At 38.9% G+C, this 22,058-nt stretch overlaps 1 protein-coding gene across 1 annotated transcript; it reads right to left on the reverse strand.

Annotated features, from left to right (window-relative positions):
- Positions 1–16,762: 16,762 nt before the first annotated feature.
- On the reverse strand, positions 16,763–19,369 carry LOC148538158 (uncharacterized). Its single transcript, XM_088457587.1, has one exon. It carries the CDS (start codon positions 19,355–19,357, stop codon positions 16,763–16,765), a length of 2,595 nt encoding a protein of 864 aa, XP_088313713.1. The 5' UTR covers positions 19,358–19,369.
- Between the last annotated feature and the right edge of the window lie 2,689 nt (positions 19,370–22,058).

Raw genomic sequence — 22,058 nt, forward strand, 5'->3', positions numbered from 1 at the left:
AGGTAGGATAGCTCTGGAGAGTTGCAGGGAGGATAGCATGGTAGAGATGGAGGTAATGTTTCTTGAGAGTTGCAGGGGGAGTGGAACTGGAGAGATGCACAGTTGATAGAGCTGGAGAGACAGATAAGATGAGGGTGGAGAGACGCAGAGGGGATGAAGTTGGTGAGATGCAGAAGGGGATGAGGCTGTGGAGATGCAGAAGGGGATGAGGCTAGCGAGACATAGAAGAGGATGAGGCTGGTGAGCCATAAAAGGGGATGAGGCTGAGGAGATGCAGAAGGGGATGAGGCTGAGGAGATGCAGAAGGGGATGAGGCTGAGGAGATGCAGAAGGGGATGAGGCTGAGGAGATGCAGAAGGGGATGAGGCTGGAGAGGCAAAGAGGTTGTGAGGCTGGAGAGAAGCAGAGAGGATGAGGCTGGAGAGGCATAGAAGAGGATGAGGCTGATGAGCCATAAAAGGGGATGAGGCTGAGGAGACGCAGAAGGGGATGAGGCTGAGGAGATGCAGAAGGGGATGAGGCTGAGGAGATGCAGAAGGGGATGAGGCTGGAGAGGCAAAGAGGTTGTGAGGCTGGAGAGAAGCAGAGAGGATGAGACAGGAGAGGCATAGAGGGTATGAGGCTGGAGATTATTCATAACAGGTAGATTTAGAAGGATAAGGCTGGGGCAGAGTAATCTTTTTGAAGACACCTAGTCTAAAGAAACCATATAACTGATACAAATGATACCAGGTGGGGCTAATTGTGTTTATTTTCTTGTCGGGGATATTGTGTGCTTTTTTCCTGTGGTTGCAAATGTGTGTTTATTTTGCTGTGAGGGACAATGTGTGTTTTTTTCCTGTGATGGCCAATGGTTATTACTTTCTTTTTTGTGCAAGTCTTTTGTCTGCGCATGCATTTGAGTTACACTGCTTCTGCTTCCCAATGGTGTTCATACAGAGTTTCAGAAAAGATTCAGGCGTACAGTACGCACAAGTGTATTAGAAATGTTTTGGGCATTGCTGGGTGGGTACAGGGGGTTGGCTAATCAGATGCAGAAGTAATGTAGTATGGGCGAGTTATTGGAGTGACATGGGTGTGTTGCTGTAAGTGATTGCGTACAGAGACACTGACTTGGTCACATTGGACTGATGGTCTGCACCTAGCATAGGGCTGGTGCAAGTTTCAATGATGCAGCCAATGGTGGCATCTTAAGACGCACAAAGCATGGTTGCAGCACCTGTAGATACTGAAAGTCGGCATCTCAGTCCTTGCATATTCTGACGCATGGATGTACACCAATGAAGGGCTTGTAGCGGCATTAGCATAAAGTTGCAGACGCAACTGCAGCTAATGAAGGTAATGACTGCATCCAACTCAGAATCAGGCTCTTTGAGGAAGGGGAATCCTGCACCCATCAACAGACCCTGCTTCCTTTAGGGCTGCTTCCAGAAATTTCCCGGGCTGGTTTTCTATCCCAATCCGCCCCTGCATACAAATGTGACTCATGTTACATTTCTGTCCCCAGTCAAAGGGCTCTAATACAAATTACTCAAACCTGTAGAATCCACATGAATTAATCAATGTAGGCCTGTTTGTCTTCCTGACTAACTGTGAAGATGTATAAAATATTTCATCTGGTGATGATGGCCATTTCCAGTTGTTGCCTGCTTTCTCCATTGTGCTCACTAAGTATTCACCATCTCTGATGTCCTTGATCTAATCTGGGTAACTGTTTTCATCATATTCAACATAAAACTAGATACCAACATTCACTACATCATCTGAAGTCACTGTGACAGTTACATTAAGTCCATCAGTAGAAAGAAATGAAGTTGAAAATGTCTTGGCATTTGATATGTATTTTGATACAATTTAATTTTCATGTATTGTGTCCAATATTTCATGGAATGACCCATATATATATATATATATATATATATATATATATGTCAGGTGCATAAATATTGGGACATTGACAGAATTTTCATATTTTGCCCTCTATTCACCACCACAATGGCTTTGGAATGAAACAAACAAGATGTCCTTTAACTGCAGACTTTCAGATTTAATTTGAGGGTAATTACATCCAAATCAGGTGAACGGTGTAGGAATTACAACGGTTTCTATATGTGCCTCCCACTTTTTAAGGGGCCAAAGTAATGGGACTATCAACTCAAAAGCTATTTCATGGACAGGTGTGGGCTATTCCCTCATTATTTCATTATCAATTAAGCAGGTAAAAGGTCTGGAGTTGAGTCTAGATGTGACATTTGCATTTGGAATCAGTTGCTGTCGACTCTCAATATGAGATCCAAAGAGCTGTCACTATCAGTGAAGCAAGCCATCATTAGGCTGAAAAATCAAAACAAACCCATCAGAGATTGCAAAAACATTAGGTGTGGCCAAATCAACTGTTTGGAACATTCTTAAAAAGAAAGAACGCACCGGAGAGGTCAGCAACACCAAAAGACCCGGAAGACCATGGAAAACAACTGTGGTGGATGACAGAAGAATTATTTCCCTGGTGAAGAAAAACCCCTTCACAACAGTTGGCCAAATCAAGAACACTCTCCAGGAGGTAGATGTATATGTGTCAAAGTCAACAATCAAGAGAAGACTTCACAAGAGTGAATATAGAGGGTTCACCACAAGATGTAAACCATTGTTGAGCCTCAAAAACAGGAAGACCAGATTAGAGTTTACCAAACAACATCTAAAAAAGCCATTACAGTTCTGGAACAACATCCTATGGACAGATGAGACAAAGATCACCTTGTACCAGAGTGATGGGAAGAGAAGAGAATGGAGAAGGAAAGGAACTGCTCATGATCCAAAACATACCACCTCATCAGTGAAGCATGGTGGTGGTAGTGTCATGGCGTGGGCATGTATGGCTGCCAATGGAACTGGTTCCCTTGTATTTATTGACGATGTGACTGCTGACAAAAGCAGCAGAATGAATTCTGAAGTGTTTTGGGCAATATTATATGCTCATATTCAGTCAAATGCTTCAGAACTCATTGAACGGCACTTCACAGTGCAGATGGACAATGACCCGAAGCATACTACAAAAGCAACCAAAGAGTTTTTTAAGGCTAAAAAGTGGAATGTTAGGCAATGGCCAAGTCAATCCCCTGACCTAATCCGATTGAGCATGCATTTCACTTGATGAAGACAAAACTGAAGGGAAAATGCCCCAAGAACAAGCAGGAACTGAAGACATTTGCAGTAGAGGCCCGGCAGAGCATCACCAGGGATGAAACCCAGTGTCTGGTGATGTCTATGTGTTCCAGACTTCACGTTGTAATTGCCTGCAAAGGATTTGCAACAAAGTATTAAAAGTGAAAGTTAGATTAAGGATTGTTTAGTTTGTCCCATTACTTTTGGCCCCTTAAAAAGTGGGAGGCACATATAGAAACCGTTGTAATTCCTACACCGTTCACCTGATTTGGATGTAATTAACCTCAAATTAAATCTGAAAGTCTGCAGTTAAAGCACATCTTGTTTGTTTCATTTCAAAGCCATTGTGGTGGTGAATAGAGGCCAAAATATGAAAATTCTGTCAATGTCCCAATATTTATGCACCTGACTGTGTGTGTATATATATATATATATATATATATATATATATATATACAGGTTGAGTCTCCCATATCCAAATATTCCGAAATACGGAATATTCCGAAATACGGAATAATTTCTGCATGACTGAGATAATGAAACCTTTGATTTTTGATGGTTCAATGTACACAATCTTTGTCTAAGGCACAAATTATTAAAAATACAGTATAAAATAACCTTCAGGCTTTGTGTATAAGGTGTATATGAAACATAAATGAATTTCATGTATGTACACAAACTTTGCTTGAACCACAAAATTATTGAAAATATTGTATAAAATGACCTGCAGGCTGTGTGTATAAGGTGTATGTAATACATTCTGTGTGTATATTGGGGTCCTATTCCCAAGATATTTCATTATGGAATGCAAATATTCCAAAATACAGAATATTCCATTATCCAAAATACCCCTGGTCCCAAGCATTTTGGATATGGGAGACTCAACCTGTATATATATGAAGGTGCAGCACTCCCCTCTCAATAAATCAAGCAGAGACCAAAGGATCTCTTTGGTCTCTGCTTGATTTATTGAGAGGGGAGTGCTGCACCTTCATGCTTCTATTTATCCCTATGTGAGGGCACCCCTGCAGGATTTGGTTGATTATCTGGAGTGCCGGACCTGGAGACTTTACATATAAGGGTCGTGTCTTATCGACACTTGAGGGGTATATTTATTAATGTGACAGTTTTTACAGGTGGAGTTTTTGCCCATAGCAACCAATCTGAGTCTACTTTTCTTTTATCTAGCACCTTCTAGAAGATAATAGGTAGAATCTGATTGGTTGCTATAGGCAACATCTCCACTTCTAAAAATCCGCACTTTAGTAAATATACCCCTAAGGGCCTATGTAGGTCTAAGCCTTGGAGAGTGATAAAGTGGAGAGAAATTACCAACCAATCAGCTCCTAACTGTAATTTTTTCAAACACAGCTTGTAAAGTGACAGTTAGGAGCTGATTGGTTGGCACTTTATCTCCATCCACTTCATCTCTCTCAAAGGCTTAGACCACTAAGACACCAATACTAATCATCGAATAGAACACTTCAATCGAAGTTTTGACAGGGCTCCTGAGAGATGTACTGTAGTGTCCACACATTTTAACAAAAATTCTTGCTAAAAGTTTTAGAATTATATTTTATACCAGATTTACAGAGCATGATTTTCAAAGATTTGTATGAAAGGGTTTGATCCATATTAAGTATTTGGTTTCCAGAACAAATTTCAGTTTATTGACTTTAAAATAGACATTTCCTAAATTTAAACTACATTCTGATCAGACATTCTTGTTTATCCAATCCAAATGCTATACTCGTCTAGGCATCTGTTGGGATGTTAACAGATGTGGAAAAGCCAGATTTAACATTAAAATGAGGTGATTTGTAGGTGATTTTACTTAATACAGTATTTTGAAATAGATACATTGCTTTTAATTCTTAAATATAATGAGCATAAGATGTGCACCCTCAAGTGTTTTGGTTCGGTTTGGGATTTGGTTTTGTTTACAATTGATAAAAATAGCTAAAATCATGTAAATTGGATCTGTTTACATGCGATCCAAAATCCGAGATTCGGTTTTTACATCTAAGTTCCGGACTTACAGCAGATCCGAGCTAGGATTCAGTTCTACTCGGACCCCAGAAGTGATCCAAAATATTTAGCTATGCTTGTGTGTTTGTAGCCGCAAATAAAGGACTGTATTTTCATTTCCATGCCATTACTGCGCTAATTAGAAAACCTTTATTTGAGAGATGGTAGAAATAAATATCAGTCGGGACTATAAATGAATAAAAATATATATTTAATCACATACTGTATTGTATCTGAACTATGTATATAAACAAAAACAATCGCAATAATAATAAAGCTTATGTAATCAGATCTAATTTTCCACTTTACTAATAAAATGTCCAATATAGTCTTTAGTAACAATTATTACTTTAAAAGAACATCATTATTTCTTTAGTGCCTCATCAGTGTTCATACTGATTTTGAATGAGTATCTCTCACCCCATGGCCATAATCTAATGCATCCACAAAAGTCCCATGTATCTTTTGGAGAAATGTTAACATCATATAAACACTGTTAGGTTGTTGAATTGAGTCCAAAATAATTACTCCGTCCTGGCTAAGTATATTCTGTCTGACAGCGATCCGGCTTACATAAAGTGAGCCGTCTCTGTATGTACTCCCAGTTCGTCAGCAGGAGGCCGGTACGTGTGACAGCTGCAGGTTACTTATGATGCCAGTGGGGAAAGGACTGTCCATGCACTTACAGTGGTGAATTATCCAAAGACTGCTGATTCACCTATAGACATCCAGGATTCTAAAACCATCAAGGGAATCAATCTATCTGGGTTTTCCCTGACTCGTTTCGCCTCTTACCACCAGAGTTGAAAACAGTGAAGATACACTGGTCCATTTGTCCTTATATCCCCCAAGTCCAAAATCCGTTTGGATGGTAACTTTTATTATCATTAATAGACTCAGGTGTGTGAATATCACACCTGAGTTCCGGTCTCCAGCCTGAAATTCTCACATATATAACATATTGCATTTGCTATTTAGACACTGTCAACATTATTAAACATTCTCAATAGTTTAAAACACATACATACTCATACCTTTATAGTTCCTATCTGATATAAATAAAAAATGTACATTTAAATAAATGAATGAACCTTACTTGTTACAAAATTGGCAATCTGAAAACCTATACATTCCCCACTTGAGGATAGGCTCACTATTCCCTCGCTCTTACCTCTACCCTATTCAGGTTGTTGTACTTTATAAGTAGTTTTAATTAATACATCCCTTTTACTTCCCAAAAGGTATTTGAATAGTTCCTTAAAGCTACAATCAGAACCTAATGCATATGAATACCCCCATTTCTCATTTAGAACTCTTTTTGTTATTTAAAGTTACTTCTGTACCATTAAATCATTCCATAATAGCTTAAAATATTATTTACAATATATTTAGTGTATACACCTAAGCAAATTAAATCGTATTGTCCCCACAAAAAATATAGTTACAAGTAAATGATTATAATAACCTAACAAACCATCCCCTCTATTTGGGAATTGAACCCACAATCTCGAATACACCAAACCTCTACTACAACCTCTACTCCATAAGGTCACTGTGTCTCCCAGAGAATATTTGAACACACATCACCTATAATTCTTACTAACCGAGTAAACACATGCACTTCTGTGTGTGAACTGCCTTTCTCATCTTACATTTATACAAATAAGAATGCACCAATCAGCTCTATTCACATCCATCCCTCTACTACCTCAGCCACACAACAGATTGTTCAGGTGGTATACAGCCTATATCGGTCCATATCTAAAAGTATACAAATCCATATACCCCAATAAGTCAACCCGGCAATGAGTGGTATTTGCTTGATGGAATGTTCTTGTCATTAAGTATGAAAATCGACCTTTAAGATGCTTAAATATATTGTGTGATTAACCAATGACCCTATAACCTCAGTTTACATTTAACCATTTATTGTTTGCTCTGTGTCTAATTGGAACTACAGGTTGAGTCTCCCATATCCAATTATTCCGAAATACGGAATATTCTGTAATACAGAATTATTTTGGCATGACTGAGCTAATTAAACCTTTGATTTTTGATGGTGCAATATACACAAACTTTGTCTAAGCCACAAATTATTAAAAATATTGTATAAAATTACCTTCAGGCTGTGTGTATAAGGTGTATATGAAACATAACGAATTTCATTTCTGTACATAAATTTTGCTTGAGCCACAAAATTATTGAAAATATTGTATAAAATTACCTGCAGACTGTGTATATATATATATAAGGTGTATATAACACATAAATGCATTGTGTGTGTATATTGGGGTCCCGTTCCCAAGATATTTCATTATGATATGCAAATATTCCAAAATATGGAATATTCCGTTATCCAGAATACCCCTGGTCCCAAGCATTTTGGATATGGGAGACTCAACCTGTATAACTAATGAGATCTCAAAACACCTTACTGTTAACCCCTTAATTTATAATCCCATATTCATTCAATACTACCTAATGGATCAATACAGACCCATTTGACAAACCTCACTATCTAGATCAAGAAAAAGATTCAAAGTCTATATTTTCATTTAAACCTGTGGGATATAGAGTGTGCAATCTAAAAACCCATTTTTCTTCCTGGGAACAAAGGAATCTAAATCTGTTTTTTTAATATGTCTAATGCCTGTAATAGAAAGACCTTCTGGATTTCCTTCATGATGGGAACAAAAATGACGGGATACACTATACTGTTGATATTTCTTGAGAGTCCTGATTGTTCTACCAACATATTGTAGCCCACATGGGTACTGCAATTCTTAAACACAATATGTGGAATTACAATTTACGAGCTGGGAGTAAGCTGTGAGTACACACAGAGACGGCTCACTCTATATAAGCTGGATCACTGTCAGACGGATTGGGGGTAAATATTTTGGACAATTCAACAACCTAACAGTGTTTATATGCTATACGGGACTTTTGTGGATGCGTTAGATCAGGGGTGGGGTACCTTTTTTCTGCCAAGGGCCATTTTGATATATATAACATTATTCGCGGGACCAGTGCAGGCCATGTCCCTCCGTGTGATGTCACATTACAGCAATGCCAACAGCATCCTGAGGAGCAATTTCTTCCTCATTAAACAGAGATATTATAAAAAAAATTATTTTAATATCCTCACTATTCTATATACAAAAATAATTTTTCTTCTAAAGCGTGCCCTTTGCAAATCAACTCGCCCTAAGAGCATACAGTATACGTAAACAGCATAAAAAAGCATTTAGTAATAGGAAGGATTCTCTAAAATATATATTGCTTGTGTATATGCAGATATACTGTATTGAACTCTTTGGTATAAAGTAATTTATTATTTAAACACAATTTTATATACACAATACAAATATGTTGTACAGTAAATATGCTATATTTTCATCTGGATCCTTGGAAGACTTTGCTTAAAAAAATGTAATTCTCATTCTAGTATACAATAACAATAATAATGACTGCGCAAACCGTGGAATGCAACCTATGAGAGAATAGAATCTTCAGACAATAAATAAGAAACACCAATGATCCCCTCAAATGGCGCAAACAACACATATAAATAGCAATAAAAAATTATTCCTTACATCCAATATTTCTTTATATTATATCTGAATTAAGTTTATATATTTCTTATATGTGTCCTTACTCCAGAATCAGTGAGAATACAGTACTTCAAACAATAGGAAAAAAATAAAATGTTTTATCTCCCAATTGCGATCCTCAATCACTCGGATAAAAAAGAAGAAAGAACATAGTGCAATATTGCAATTAAAAAGGAACATGGTTTATTTTAACATCGCACTCACATGTAAACATAATTAGGGGAACATACATATATTATCAAGAAGGGTCTTGAGACCCATACAGTATCCAGTGTTCTTCTCAGAAAATTTTTCCAGCCGGGTGGAATGAAGAAGTAGATGGTTGGGGGCCTTCGCAATGATAAAATAATATATAAAATGTTATTTCAAAATTAAATCTTATTAAGTCTCCTCTTCTTATTAGAGGCCCAGTCGTCTGATTATGAAACAGCTGCAAAGTCTGTAGGATCTGGTCATTTTTATACAGCTCCCACATACTGTCCCTACTTGCAGGCTCCCAAAGTGCCGGGTGGTAGGCGGTTTCTTGCCGGGTGGTGCACCCGCAAAAAACAGCCTGGGGAGAACACTGGTATCTATGCATTTTAAGACTACTCATAAGTCAAATCCCTGCTATATGAAAGCCTTTTGGGGCATTCAGACCGTAGAATCAACATGGAGGAATAAAGATTTGGAGGTCAGATTATCCAAGACAGAAATTATATGGATATATAAATTAGGGACTCCAACCCCAAACGGTCTGAATGGCGAGTTTGAATTGAAATGGTTTTTATAAGATTAATTTTAACTTTTTTTAAAATGTGTTATAGTGCTGCCTTATATCTACTGCTGTTTTATTTGTTATATAATATATATATTTTGAATGCATTATATTAATATTTTATATCTATTTCAATATCTCTATTATATTTCTGTCTCTGATATATTAGTATCTAATTATTATATTTATTTATTTATTTATTTATTTATTTATTTATTTGTATATTCCACTCCAGATGATTATGGATTCATATGGACAAAGTTATTGTGTACTTAGGCTGTTTGGATTATAATGTACCGAAAAAACCAATTGGGAATTATAGGCGCTATATTCCCCGGGTCCTATAAATGATGGACACTGACTGACAGTGGAATTGAAAAAACCTTGCCCTCTATATTTACAGTCCGGATACTTATTGGAGCGCATGGTGGAACAGCGGACATATTTTTGGTTATGGTCTCTGTCACGGTGGAACGCATGGAAGTGCGTAGTACGGATTTCCGGTTCCGGCTTTTAGTAATGATGTCACTTCCGCCCGTATGCGCCGTAGAATGGAGCAAAAAATGCAGGACTCCTTGTGGGTTATTATCTTAATTAGTGTAGGTATATATACTCTATATTGTGCAGGATGTCACCATGCTACTGAGGAAGGACATAAGGTCCGAAAAGCTTTAAGCCTGGTGACAAACGTGTTGATTGTTTCTGACTGGGGAACCGCTGCTGCCATCTTTAACTGCCCAAAGGAGTAGGGAGAATCCCGGGACTCTGAACCTCCTACCCAAATCGATCTGGGAGGGTAACATATTTGATGAAGGAGTGATTTGATACCCCTGTATACAGCCTTGTGGCTACATGCTTTTTAAGTTTGTTTACATGTGAGTGCGATGTTAAAAAAATAAACCTTGTTCCTGTTTATTTGCAATGTTGCACTATGTTCTATCTTCTTTTTTATCCGAGTGATTGAGGATCGCAATTGGGAGATAAAAGATTACATTTTTTTCCTATGGTTTGAAGTATTCTCACTGATTCTGGAGAAGGAACACATATAATAAATTGATAAGCTTCATTCAGATATAAAGAAATATTGGATGTAAGGACTTTTATTTTTTATTTATATGTGTTGTTTGTGCCATTTGAGGGGATCATTGGTGTTTCTTATTCTCCTTCTAGTAGTCATAAACGTCAAATACTAAAGCATTGACCCCAACGTAAATCTCCCATCGTTTCCATGTTTAAGTCAGAACTCATTGAAATAATATAATTTGATAGAAAAGTGCCTTATCTGATCCAGAGAAGCGAGTGTAGAAATCCTACAAAACCTACACATGCGTTATTGTTATATTGATCCAATTCAGGTTTTATTTTCCAATGCATGGATCCAATCTAGTCACTTGCGGGTACTGTCAAACAGTTGAATATGCTGAGGTTAAGCAACAACTCAACAAGAGCAATGAATAAACACAATTTATTTACTATATTTGTGATGTTTTATGTTTGTAGAAATGATGTACACACCGTTCAGTAATGTAATATATATTATGTATATTAAAAGAACTTACAATAGTCCATAACACATGAATACAGGATGCTCACACACAATTTTACATAATACAACTCAGTCACATAGACATTTTAAACAGCACTTTATTATATTTCTTTTAAAGTTCATAATACAAGAAGATAGATGTGAACACAAAAGATATATAATAAATAAATTATACACACTAACATTTTTTTTAATTATGTAATCAACAGCAACATAAAAGGCTGGAGATTGCTCCTAATAAGAATCCCATTTGATTTTCTGCAAATAGTACAATACACATAGTATAATACAAATTGGACATCTAGGTGCATCCAGAACTTTTTCAAAGAGAAACATTAATTAATTAATGTAACTACCATACAGTAGTTATAGTGCTCATATGCTTTGTACAGTTGTCTAGCAAATAAGATGAAGAAATCAATACATTGTAATTAACAAAGCTGAGCTGCAGAATGAGAGCCTGCAATGCAAATGACATTTCCTTATGTAATTTGTCTACTTTTGTGTTATGCTCCCATTTGTGCTGATTAACAATATAATCTGGTGTTGTCTGCTGGGGTAAACAAGCTAAGTACACCCACTTGTAGAAATTAGATTTTTTTTTCTGGGACAAGATATTTGAATGAGACTGACAGTGTGGAGAAGGCCTATTTATAGGGGCTTAGCTGTACATTTTATCACTGCTGTAGGGGAAAGCACAATTTTTTTTTTCTACAAATATAATGTCCTGAATTCTACACAACCTTGACAGTAAGGAAGATGGCTAGGGATGCGATCAATATCCCGGCATGCGGGATGCCGGTGCTTAGAATACTGGCGCCGGAACCCCAACACCTGTCAGAATCCCGGTGCTGGTATCCTGACCGCTGGCATCCTGAAGGCAAGAGGCGGGGTTAGGGGGAGGGTTAGGATTAGGAAGGGTTAGGCACTAAGGGGGGAGGGTTAGGTTCAGGCACTAGGGGAAGGTTAGGTTTAGGCACCGGGAAGGGAGGGTTAAGAGAAGGTAGAGGGGAAGAGTTAGGATACTAAGTAGGGATGCCGGCGTCAGGATGTTGACCGCCGGGATCCTGAGCGCCAGCATCCCGTACCCAACTAATGGCTACTCAGTCTAGATGTTCAATGGGAATACCATGCTGCAGTTTCCATTTGCAATTTATGTACATTTTCAGAAATAGGGGGAGATGTACTAAGCTCTGGAAAGTGATAAATTGGAGAGTGATAAACTTCAATCAGCTCCTAATTGTCATGTCACAGGCTGTGCTTGCAAAATGACAGATAGGAGCTGATTGGTTGATACTTTATCACTCTCCAATTTATCCCTTTCCAGAGCTTAGTACATCTGCCCCATAGGGGTGAATTCAATATGCAGCTAATTTGATCCCTCTGTTCTATTCAAATAGCCTCGAAGGCAGGATGGCATGCTGCACTTAAGGGGGATTATTTTGGGGGTCTGATCAGCAGTGGCGTAACTAGGGCAGGGCGAGCAGGGTGTGTGCCCTGGGCGCCATGGGACCGGTGGCACGGGGGGGCACTGCCGGCCATGGTACTGGCCCGCCCTAGTTAGCCAGTGTAGTGCCGACCGCAGTGAGTGCGGTCAGCGCTACACATTTACACAGGACCGGCGCTAGGCTTCCAGCACCGGCCCTGTGTTGCACAGCTGAGCCGGTTCCCTCCCCCTGAGCGCTTGCCCAATAGCGCCAGGAGGAGTGTGGCAGGCGGGCTCATGCTGTGCATAACACACATCGCCATCAGCGCTGGCGGCGATGTGTGTGTTAACCAGCAGCCAATGAGAGTCAGACGATTCTCATTGGCTGCTGCTGCTACTGCACACACATCACCGCCGAGCGGCAGCGATGTGTGTGTGAATCAGCAGCCAATGGGAGTCTATCTGACTCTCATTGGCTGCTGCTGCACACACATCACCACCAGTGCTGGCGGCGATGTGTGTGCTAAACAGCAGCCAATGAGAGTCAGATAGACTGTCATTGACTGCTGCAGCCGCAGCGCCAACTGCTAGAGCCGGCTCGCTTCCGGCTCCTGCAGTGGGTAAATGGGAGACAAGTCATGACATCATGACGTCTCTCCCATAATGCAGAGTGCGCCAGCCCGGGAGGACTGACGTGCGGACGACGGCGGCGGGAGCGTGGATTCAGGTAAGAATTTTTATTTTATTTATTGTTTAATTTCTGTGTGTATTTATCGGGAGGGGGAGGGGGGGATACTACTGGGGGCACTGCATTGGGGGGGACCACTACTGGGGACTACTACAGGGGGGGATACTGCTGGGAGCACTGCATTGGAGGGGGACCACTACTGGGGAGGATACTGCTGGGGGCACTGCATTGGGGGGGACCACTACTGGGGACTACTACTGGGGGGGCTACTACTGGGGGCACTGCATTGGGGGTGGGACCACTACTGGGGACTACTACAGGGGGCACTGCATCAAGGGGGACTCCTACTGGGGAACTCTATAAGGGGCTTACTACTGGGGGCACTGCTCAGGGAAGACCACTACTGGGGGCACTGAAAAGGGAGAACCACTACAGGGGGCACTGAAAAGGGAGATCCACTACAGGGGGCACTGCATAGGGAGGATAACTACTGGGGGCCTGCATAAGGTGCACTACTGGGGGCCTGCATAAGGGGGATCACTCCTGGGGGCACTGTATAAAGGGCACTGCATATGGGGGATCACTACTGGGGGGCTGCATATGGGGATCACTACTGGGGGCACTGTATAAGGGGAACTAATGGCAGGCTGCATAAGGGGAACTACTACAGGGGGAACTGTGTAAGGGGCACTGCATATGGGGGATCATTACTGGGGGCCTGTATAAGGGGAACTAATTGGGGTCTGCATAAGGGGGACCATTACTGGGTACTGGGGGTATTGTATAAGGGGCACTACTGGGGGCCTGCATAAGAGGCACTACTGGGGGTCTGCATAAAAGGGACCACTACTGGGGGCATTGTACACTGGGGGTACTATATAAGGGGTACTACTGGGGGCCTGCATAAGGGGGACCACTACTAGGGGCACTGCATAAGGGGGACTGTATAAGGGGCACTGCATTAAGGTGCAAATGGAAAGAAATGTTACCAGTGACAAGAAAGGGGTGTGTCATGCTGACACGCCCCATTTTTCAGTGGCCACGCCCCTTGCAACCACGCCCATTTTTCACTGCACGCGTGCCTTGCGCACACATAGGGTGGAGGGAGGGCTCCTTTTTTAAATTTGCCCTGGGCTCCAAATACCCTAGTTACGCCACTGCTGGTCAGACCCGAAAATAAATCCCCAATAAATAGCCTGTTAATGCCCAATAACATGTGTTAACGCCCGTTAACTTGTTAATTTAACAGGCGTTAAAAAGATCTTGGGTAAAAAAGGGGCAGGAATTGAGTATCCCCTGGCATTAAAGCCTGAGGCTACCACTCATTTTCACCCTTTGTTATATTAACAGGGCTAACTGAATTCCCCACATAATCTTAATAATATAATAAAAGCATATGGTATGTATGATAGTTAGACATTTCACAAAAACAATCTCAATGTGTCCTCACGCTTTTGATTGAGGCATGACTGTGCAGTATTTAAGGAGAGAATAGGCAAATATATGTGCAAGGCAAACAACTGCACTTTCCCCAAAAATAAATTGTCCTGTTAGGAGTCAGGACTCATATTCTTTTTGGGAATGTAGCCCAGTGATTTCAGTATCAGTGATGTTTTATTGTTTCTTCCACTACTGGACAATTGCATACACTTAGGGATCACATCCTTTTTACCTATTTTTGCATTTGAAATTCTCACTCTCAGAATTCTGCTCTCGGTAGACTGATACTATTGATGCTATTATAGGTAGATAATTTGAAGAGGTTAAAATACATGTAATTTATTTGAGCACATATACAGTGACATTTTAGAAAAACCTATACACCTTAGTCAATAATTTACTCTAAGGCCAGTGCCAAGTGCTAGTGAGTGGTTGGTCCCTTGATCCAACCTCCCACTCAATTGTGAAAAAAAACCTGACTGCTGTGATGTGTTACTTACTATGCAGAGTGCAAGGCAGTCTCCCTGCCAGCTACCTTCCTTCACTGCAATGCAGTCTGTGAGGCCAGTGTCTGTACACTGAGCCTGTGCAGGTTTTTACTGCTCATTGGCTGGCCGTTTACAGCGGCTGAGGATCACTTTGATAAACTAGTCATCCAATGGTGGGGAGCTCTGTGAGTGCATGCCCTCAGACCCCCCCCCCTCCCTGCAATCTGGCCCTGGCTGTGGTGTGGGCCACTGGATCCACAGAACCCTAGAGAGGAGCACCTGCTGCACTGCCATTAGTTTCATTGCTGTGTAAAGGGCAGGTAGTACAAAAGGAGATATAAAAAGCAGCAATCCCATGAATAAGTCAGGTGTGTTCTTTAAACTTTAACCACTGTGACAGTTTATAAGTAGCAGCTATTTACCTTACTTTTTTACTCTTTTAGCCATCATTGTTTAATTTTCATAGAGATTTTGAAAAAGGAGATATTGATTTGAATGATGATAACTAGAAAAATGTGATGCTTAAAAAGTATATAACTTGCTATTTAGAGAACTAAAACGCCTTCTATGTTGGATTTTACAGCTTCTGTATAATGTACTGTATACAGTATATATTGTACAATATTAATGTATCCATTTAAGTGTCATGCCTTAGTACAGCTACAAAGAGGTATATGAAAAACATATGTCTTCAGCTCGGTACACACTAAACGACCTGTGTACCCAGCAGATGCGATGGAACGGCATATCATGTGGTCCATACACACCACACAATCTAGTGAACGACCGCACGATATGTTGTACCCCCGCTGCATCCAAATGCATGGGGTCGTCAGTCAAATCTTCAGATTGAGCAGCAGGGACGGCAGATCTGAAGATGTGACGGATGACTCAACGGGAGCGTGCACACTGTACACACTGGAGGATTTGAACGATTTGTCATTCAGATCCATCGGAAATCTGCAAATCTTTTAAAAAAATGTCTAGTGTATACCTAGCTAAAGAGTTTCATTCAAAGTACCAGGTTGGGATTTCTATACACTTGATGTACCTTCAACAAAATCCTAGTTTGCTCCTTCTATAATTATTTAAAATCTATCCAACATTTTAAACCACATGCTACAATTCTACAGTTAACAATTCTTCTGATTTAATTGCTTAAAAATTGTAGACTAAAATATTTTTTGAAAGATAATTATTTTATTTATTATTAAAAAAAATAATTACAAACAATCTGCAAATAAAGAGTAATTATACCATTTTAATAATGGTCAGCATATCACAGAATCTAGATAATTTCTGAAATATTGAATCAGATAATTATTACGTTAGAGATGAAAATGATAATGATGATGCAATGACGCTTTTTGAAATTAGAGCAGCTCAGCATGATAATGTACTAAACTAGTTCATTTATTGGTATAAGGCTAATCTCAGCAAGCAAATCTCATCAAACACATCAACATGTCAATTAATAACTATACAAATTGTTTGAGCAAACTTCTTACATAAAGCTCTCAAGAATATTTCTGATGTAAATGTCCAGCACTTAAAAATATGGTTGAACATTTGTTTTGGAAATATTATATGATTATATGGACAAAAAGCAGAAATCAATTGCAATGTTTAAAGGTGTCACAAGCAGTGACAACTAGCGGTTTAAATGATTGTTTTGATGATATTTCAGTGTCCTTGTAACTCTGCACTTTATATTTGGACAGTTCATTGATGGTGACATTATTTTTGCTATGGGTGATACATTTTATGGATTGCTGTTCACTTGTAAGATCCCTGTGAGAAGGTATTTGATATTTGGAAGTTACTCTTTTATGCATTGTATTGTTGTTATCTTTCAAATGGTCAGTTGACTCAACATTAGTCATTGTTTGTTGTTGTCCTTTGTTTTCATGAATCAATGTCTTCATGTTCAAGGACTGTTGTTTTGCTTTTGTGTTTCCTAGAGGACATTTTTCGCAAGGTGCAAGAGATGGTTCACAAATCTTTTCTTCACGTTTTTGGTCATGTTCCATCACTGATAAAAGTTTGCTCTCCAAACTGTCATCTTGCCTGACAGTGTTTAAAACCGTCAAGATCTCATTGTCTGTGCTTTCTGTAGCACATAATATTGAGTCCTGCTCACTGTGAAGATCGATAGATGATTGAATTTGATACTTAGAGGTCCCTCTTTTATCCACTGTATGGTGGTTCTCATTCAAATTATCATCTGACTCCATGTAGGTCATTGTGTCCTGTAGTCCGATTAGATGCAATATCTCTGACTTTAAAGACTGTTTATTCGCTTTTAAGTTCTGTAAGGGACATGTCTCACAAGGTAAAAGAGATGGTTTGCAATTCTTCTCTACATGTTGTTGTTCCATAATTGGTGAATACCTGTTCTCCAATTCATTAGCTCGTTTAACAGATTTTACAACATGTAAGATTTTTTCATGAATTTCTGTGATTTTGCACAATGCCATTCCAAACTGAACACACGGTTCTGTGCTACAGGATGCTTGCTTTGTAAGACTAAGGGTTGAAGGAATATTTTCGCGCAATTGCTCTAGTACATAATAGTCACAGCACATCCCATATCTAGGTTCAACATGAATGGTTGCAGAAGATTTACCTCCTGTTTCATCAGACATGGGTGTGACATGGTCATTCGTCAATGAAGCATAAGGAATGCTATAAATAGGCTTTGAAACTTTAGTTTTTTTATCAATACTTTGGAGCTGCTGTTTATTTTCCTTTTTAAAATCATTATTGGAACTACAGTTATTGGCAGTATCATTAATTTCATTTTCTGCTGCTCTTTCAATATTTCTACTGTACCTATAATCACTACTTTTGTCTTCTACAGCACTGTGCTTATTTCCTAGTTTGTGGTTGTTGTTGTTGTTGCTTTTGTATGTGTATGTGTCCTCATTGTCATATAGTTCATGTTTCGTAGCTTTGCTGCTACTTTGCAGCTCATTATTTGTATTGCTGTTAGTAATATCATTGTTCCAATTGGTATCCAATTGTTTATTATCCACATTGTCTACACAGGGTTTATTTATTTCAGTGTTTCCACAATACGCTCCCCTTTTAGCTGGGGGTTGTATATAAGTTACTTCTTCAACTTGGATATCACCAATCATATTCAGTGTATCCATAGAGCTTTTCTCTGTTGTTTCTGCGTCAGACAAATTTTTCACTTCTAGTTGTATTGCTTGTATTCCTTTCTTATTGTCCTCCAATGCACTTTGTATAATATCTTTTTTAACCCATGAACTTTCTTTGTCAGAGGAGCTGGGATCACTGGAGTGTACATATCCTATTATTCCTGTAAACCTTTCGTCCCCATGTATGTTTGGAGCAATGTTACTATCTCCTGCCACACCCAACTCATCACTAGTGGTAGAGGAATGACTTGCAGGAAAGCCTTCCCTTTGCTCACACATACCAAGTTCATTTTGATCATTCCTGAGTGTTTGTTCCTCTGAATCTATCACCGTGGAAGACAAGCCTAAAGCCTCCTTAGTATATGCTTCCATAATTATACTTGTTGCCAGGAAGCTGGGAACGGTCTGTTCCTTTAGATCTGCACATTCAGGCTCTGGCAGCTCAATACATGTAGCACTCACTGTGGGGGTCTGTAGCAACTGAAAATCTGCTTTATTAATGTATTTAGTGTTATCTGTAGAGATTTCTGTTTTCACTGTATGCTCTTTTGAAACCAATGAAGGTTTCACCACTAGACATATTTTGGAGTTGTGTTCAAACTTTTCCTTCAAGGCACAAATAACTGTACTTTTTGTGTTTATTTTGGGTTCATTCAGTTTGGTAGATTCTGGTTTTAGGCAAGAAGTCTTGTTCTTGTTTTCTTTTTCTTCTGCAGCTGCAAATTTATTCAGGATGGACTTCACTCTGCTTTTCCCATTGCTTTTATTCCACTGACTCTTATTAATCTGGAAGTGCAGTTCATTTCCTGTTTTTTCATCTTTGTTAAATTTAAGTTTTGTGGAATCTAATTTTTTGACAATGCTGCCTGAGGAAATTCTACCGATACTTTGGTGTTCTCTAAAGGTTAATTTTCCTACTTCCCTTGGCCTTTTCATAGGAGGTTCATGGTTTGGGTTCATAAACTTAGACTGCAACAGCTGAAATCTGCTTGGGCGTATGACATTCTTGCTGTTAGCTTGTTCTTGCTTATTGTGTTGTGTCATGTTTTTCTGAATTTTGTCTGTCTGCTTCTGTTTGGTTGATGTTATATCACCGGAAGCATTCGAATTGGTGATGTAGTACAGTAAGCTACTGAGAACAGCTAGTTCGCCTTGATGCCCAATTTTTTTCATCTTCTTTTTCAAAAGCAGTGGGTCTACTGAGCTTTTAACGCCATGAGTCATTGATTTTATGGTGCTGTATAAAAGAAAATGAAGGGCCTTTGGAATCATTAAATCAAAGACTAACTTAACTTAAACTCATGCTACATGTCTACTTGTTGTCTGTGTTGGTAAGTGCATGAAGGTCACATTACAGCACTCATGCTACAAACGCCATGCTAGATTAATAGATTCACAGCTTTTCCAAAAAAGCAATAGTTAAAGATGGAGCAAGCTGGGAAAAGAGGGATGATTCTTAATTTTAGTCACATGAATTAAGCCACAGATGAAATCACAAAGGCTGCTGGTATGAATAGAGGTCTAAGAGTGATTATTATTATTATTATTATTATTATAATTATTATTATTATTATTATTATTATTATTATTATGAATGTAGATAATAATAAGCTATTAAGATCTATTTTCTACCTTATTGCATTGGATTTGTATATAACATAATGGTTAATATTATCTTATTAACTAGTTATATAAACGTATCTGTCATATGATGATTAATACTTTGAGTACAGCACTAATATGCAGTTAGGATATGGTGTGGTGCCTTGTTAAACAACCAAGTTCACTCCATGTTGCTTTTACTTTACTCTAGCATGTAAATGAGATAATATCTAAGTTAAACATTTGTAAATTATGTAATTAAGTAAATCTGCAAAATTCAGGGTGCTCTCATAGCTACCTAATAATACAGTGCACACTATAATTTATCAGAATTTTTTTTAAATCAGAACCACTAGACACAAGACTAAAGTGTAATGTCTAGTTTATGTGTCATTTGCATCCTATATATAAATAGTTATAGGCTTAAAGTCAGACTGTTGGGGGAAAATGTGGCAGTCTTTGGTCTATTTTAAAACTGATGAACACCTGCAATTTAACTATTTTATTACCAGTACCTCTGCACCCAAAGCCCGGGGGGTTGTCTTTGGGGAAGGGAACCCCTTTTTTTTTGAGACGACACTTCCCTAGAGATTCCAGACCAGGGATGAACAGATTTGGGCTGGCTGCAGTTATTACAGGGGGACCCCACTCTGTGTGTCCCCCTGTTATAGCATCAGCCCCTTGGCTGGTTCAGCCTAGTGCTGGTTATTGGTAAATAGGGGGAACCCCACACAGTTTTCCACCTATTTCCCAGTAAATGCTTAGGCTCAGATATCCAGGTATGGTTATGCATTTGGGGGGACCCCACATGTTCTGTATTTCTAATTTTAACCATTTATTATCATCATCATCTAACAAAGCCTGCACAGATCATAGTGATCTGTTCAGGGCTTCACCCAAACTTGCCTGCCACAGTGAGGACTATTGTTTGGGTGGGCATCATTTTATGGTCAGGTTTTGGTCATTTTGAAGCTTAGTAAATCTGCACCTTCTAAACTTGACTATGTAAAATAAGCGATAGTTGTTCTGATGTTCTAAAGTCAGTATTTTGGTTGTTTTTTCCATTGGTTTTGCCATTAATAAATGGACTGTTCGCATAACTGATGGAAAAACAACCAACTTACCAAACTCGAGCTTTAGTAAATATACCCATTAGAATGTTTTTGATTTTTATATATTGTGCATACTGTATACTGTATTGCATGGTAAATATGATGATAGGTGCAAATGTAGACCACATGTTAATTTTGCTGTTAATTGCTTTGGATGTAAAGCTTTCTTTTTTGTAACATCTGCTATAGCATACAAACTTGTCCAAACAGAACACTAGCCTAGTACATATATCCATTTAGCTGCATCAAACATTAAATATTTTTCCTAAAACTTTCATTTACATTTGTATAGCTCTCCAGTCCTATCATTTATGCACATTGTATTGTGCTGTATATCAGTGTTGAATAACTTGGTGTGTCTACAATTTAAACATACAAAATACTAAACTGTATCTGTTTTGTACAAACATACACGACATAGATTGTTAAGGAACACTACAAACTTTCATGCAGATGCCTGATGAATTTAATGAAATGTTATGATTCTGTATCTATAGTCAATGGATTCCAAAACTACATATTGCAAACATTAGAAGTTTGCTGATTATATGGAACCACTTAATGAAAATATGATAACATTTAAAAACAAATTGTATTGAATCCTATTTTGCACCTATTTGTTGGTCATTGATTACACCACTTCCTAAATCTCAACCTTTCTAGAACCGAAGTTCTTGTCTTTTGCCCATCCAAGGCCTCCTTTCAGCCCCAATCTCTCGCTGATGACAATAACTCAATTTCCCTGATCATCAAGTTCGAAGCCTAAAATGTCATTCTTAGCTCTGTCCTTTCTTGTTCCCCCACATCGAGCCCCTTTCTATAACCTGTGATTTCCATCTCCACATGTTTTCTAGGATCAGGTCATCACTCTTGAAGCCACTATAATACTAATTATTTCTCATATTGGTTACTATAATCTTCTCCTCACCAGTCTACTGAAGTCCCCTTCAGTTTAGCTTTAACTCTGCTGCCCACCTTAATTTCCTCTCTTGCAGTTCCACTTCTGCTGCACACTCTGTTAATTGCTCCAA

Source organism: Taudactylus pleione, unplaced genomic scaffold (assembly GCF_031769625.1).
Source record: "Taudactylus pleione unplaced genomic scaffold, aTauple2 ptg000041l, whole genome shotgun sequence".
NCBI classification, from domain to species: domain Eukaryota; kingdom Metazoa; phylum Chordata; class Amphibia; order Anura; family Myobatrachidae; genus Taudactylus; species Taudactylus pleione.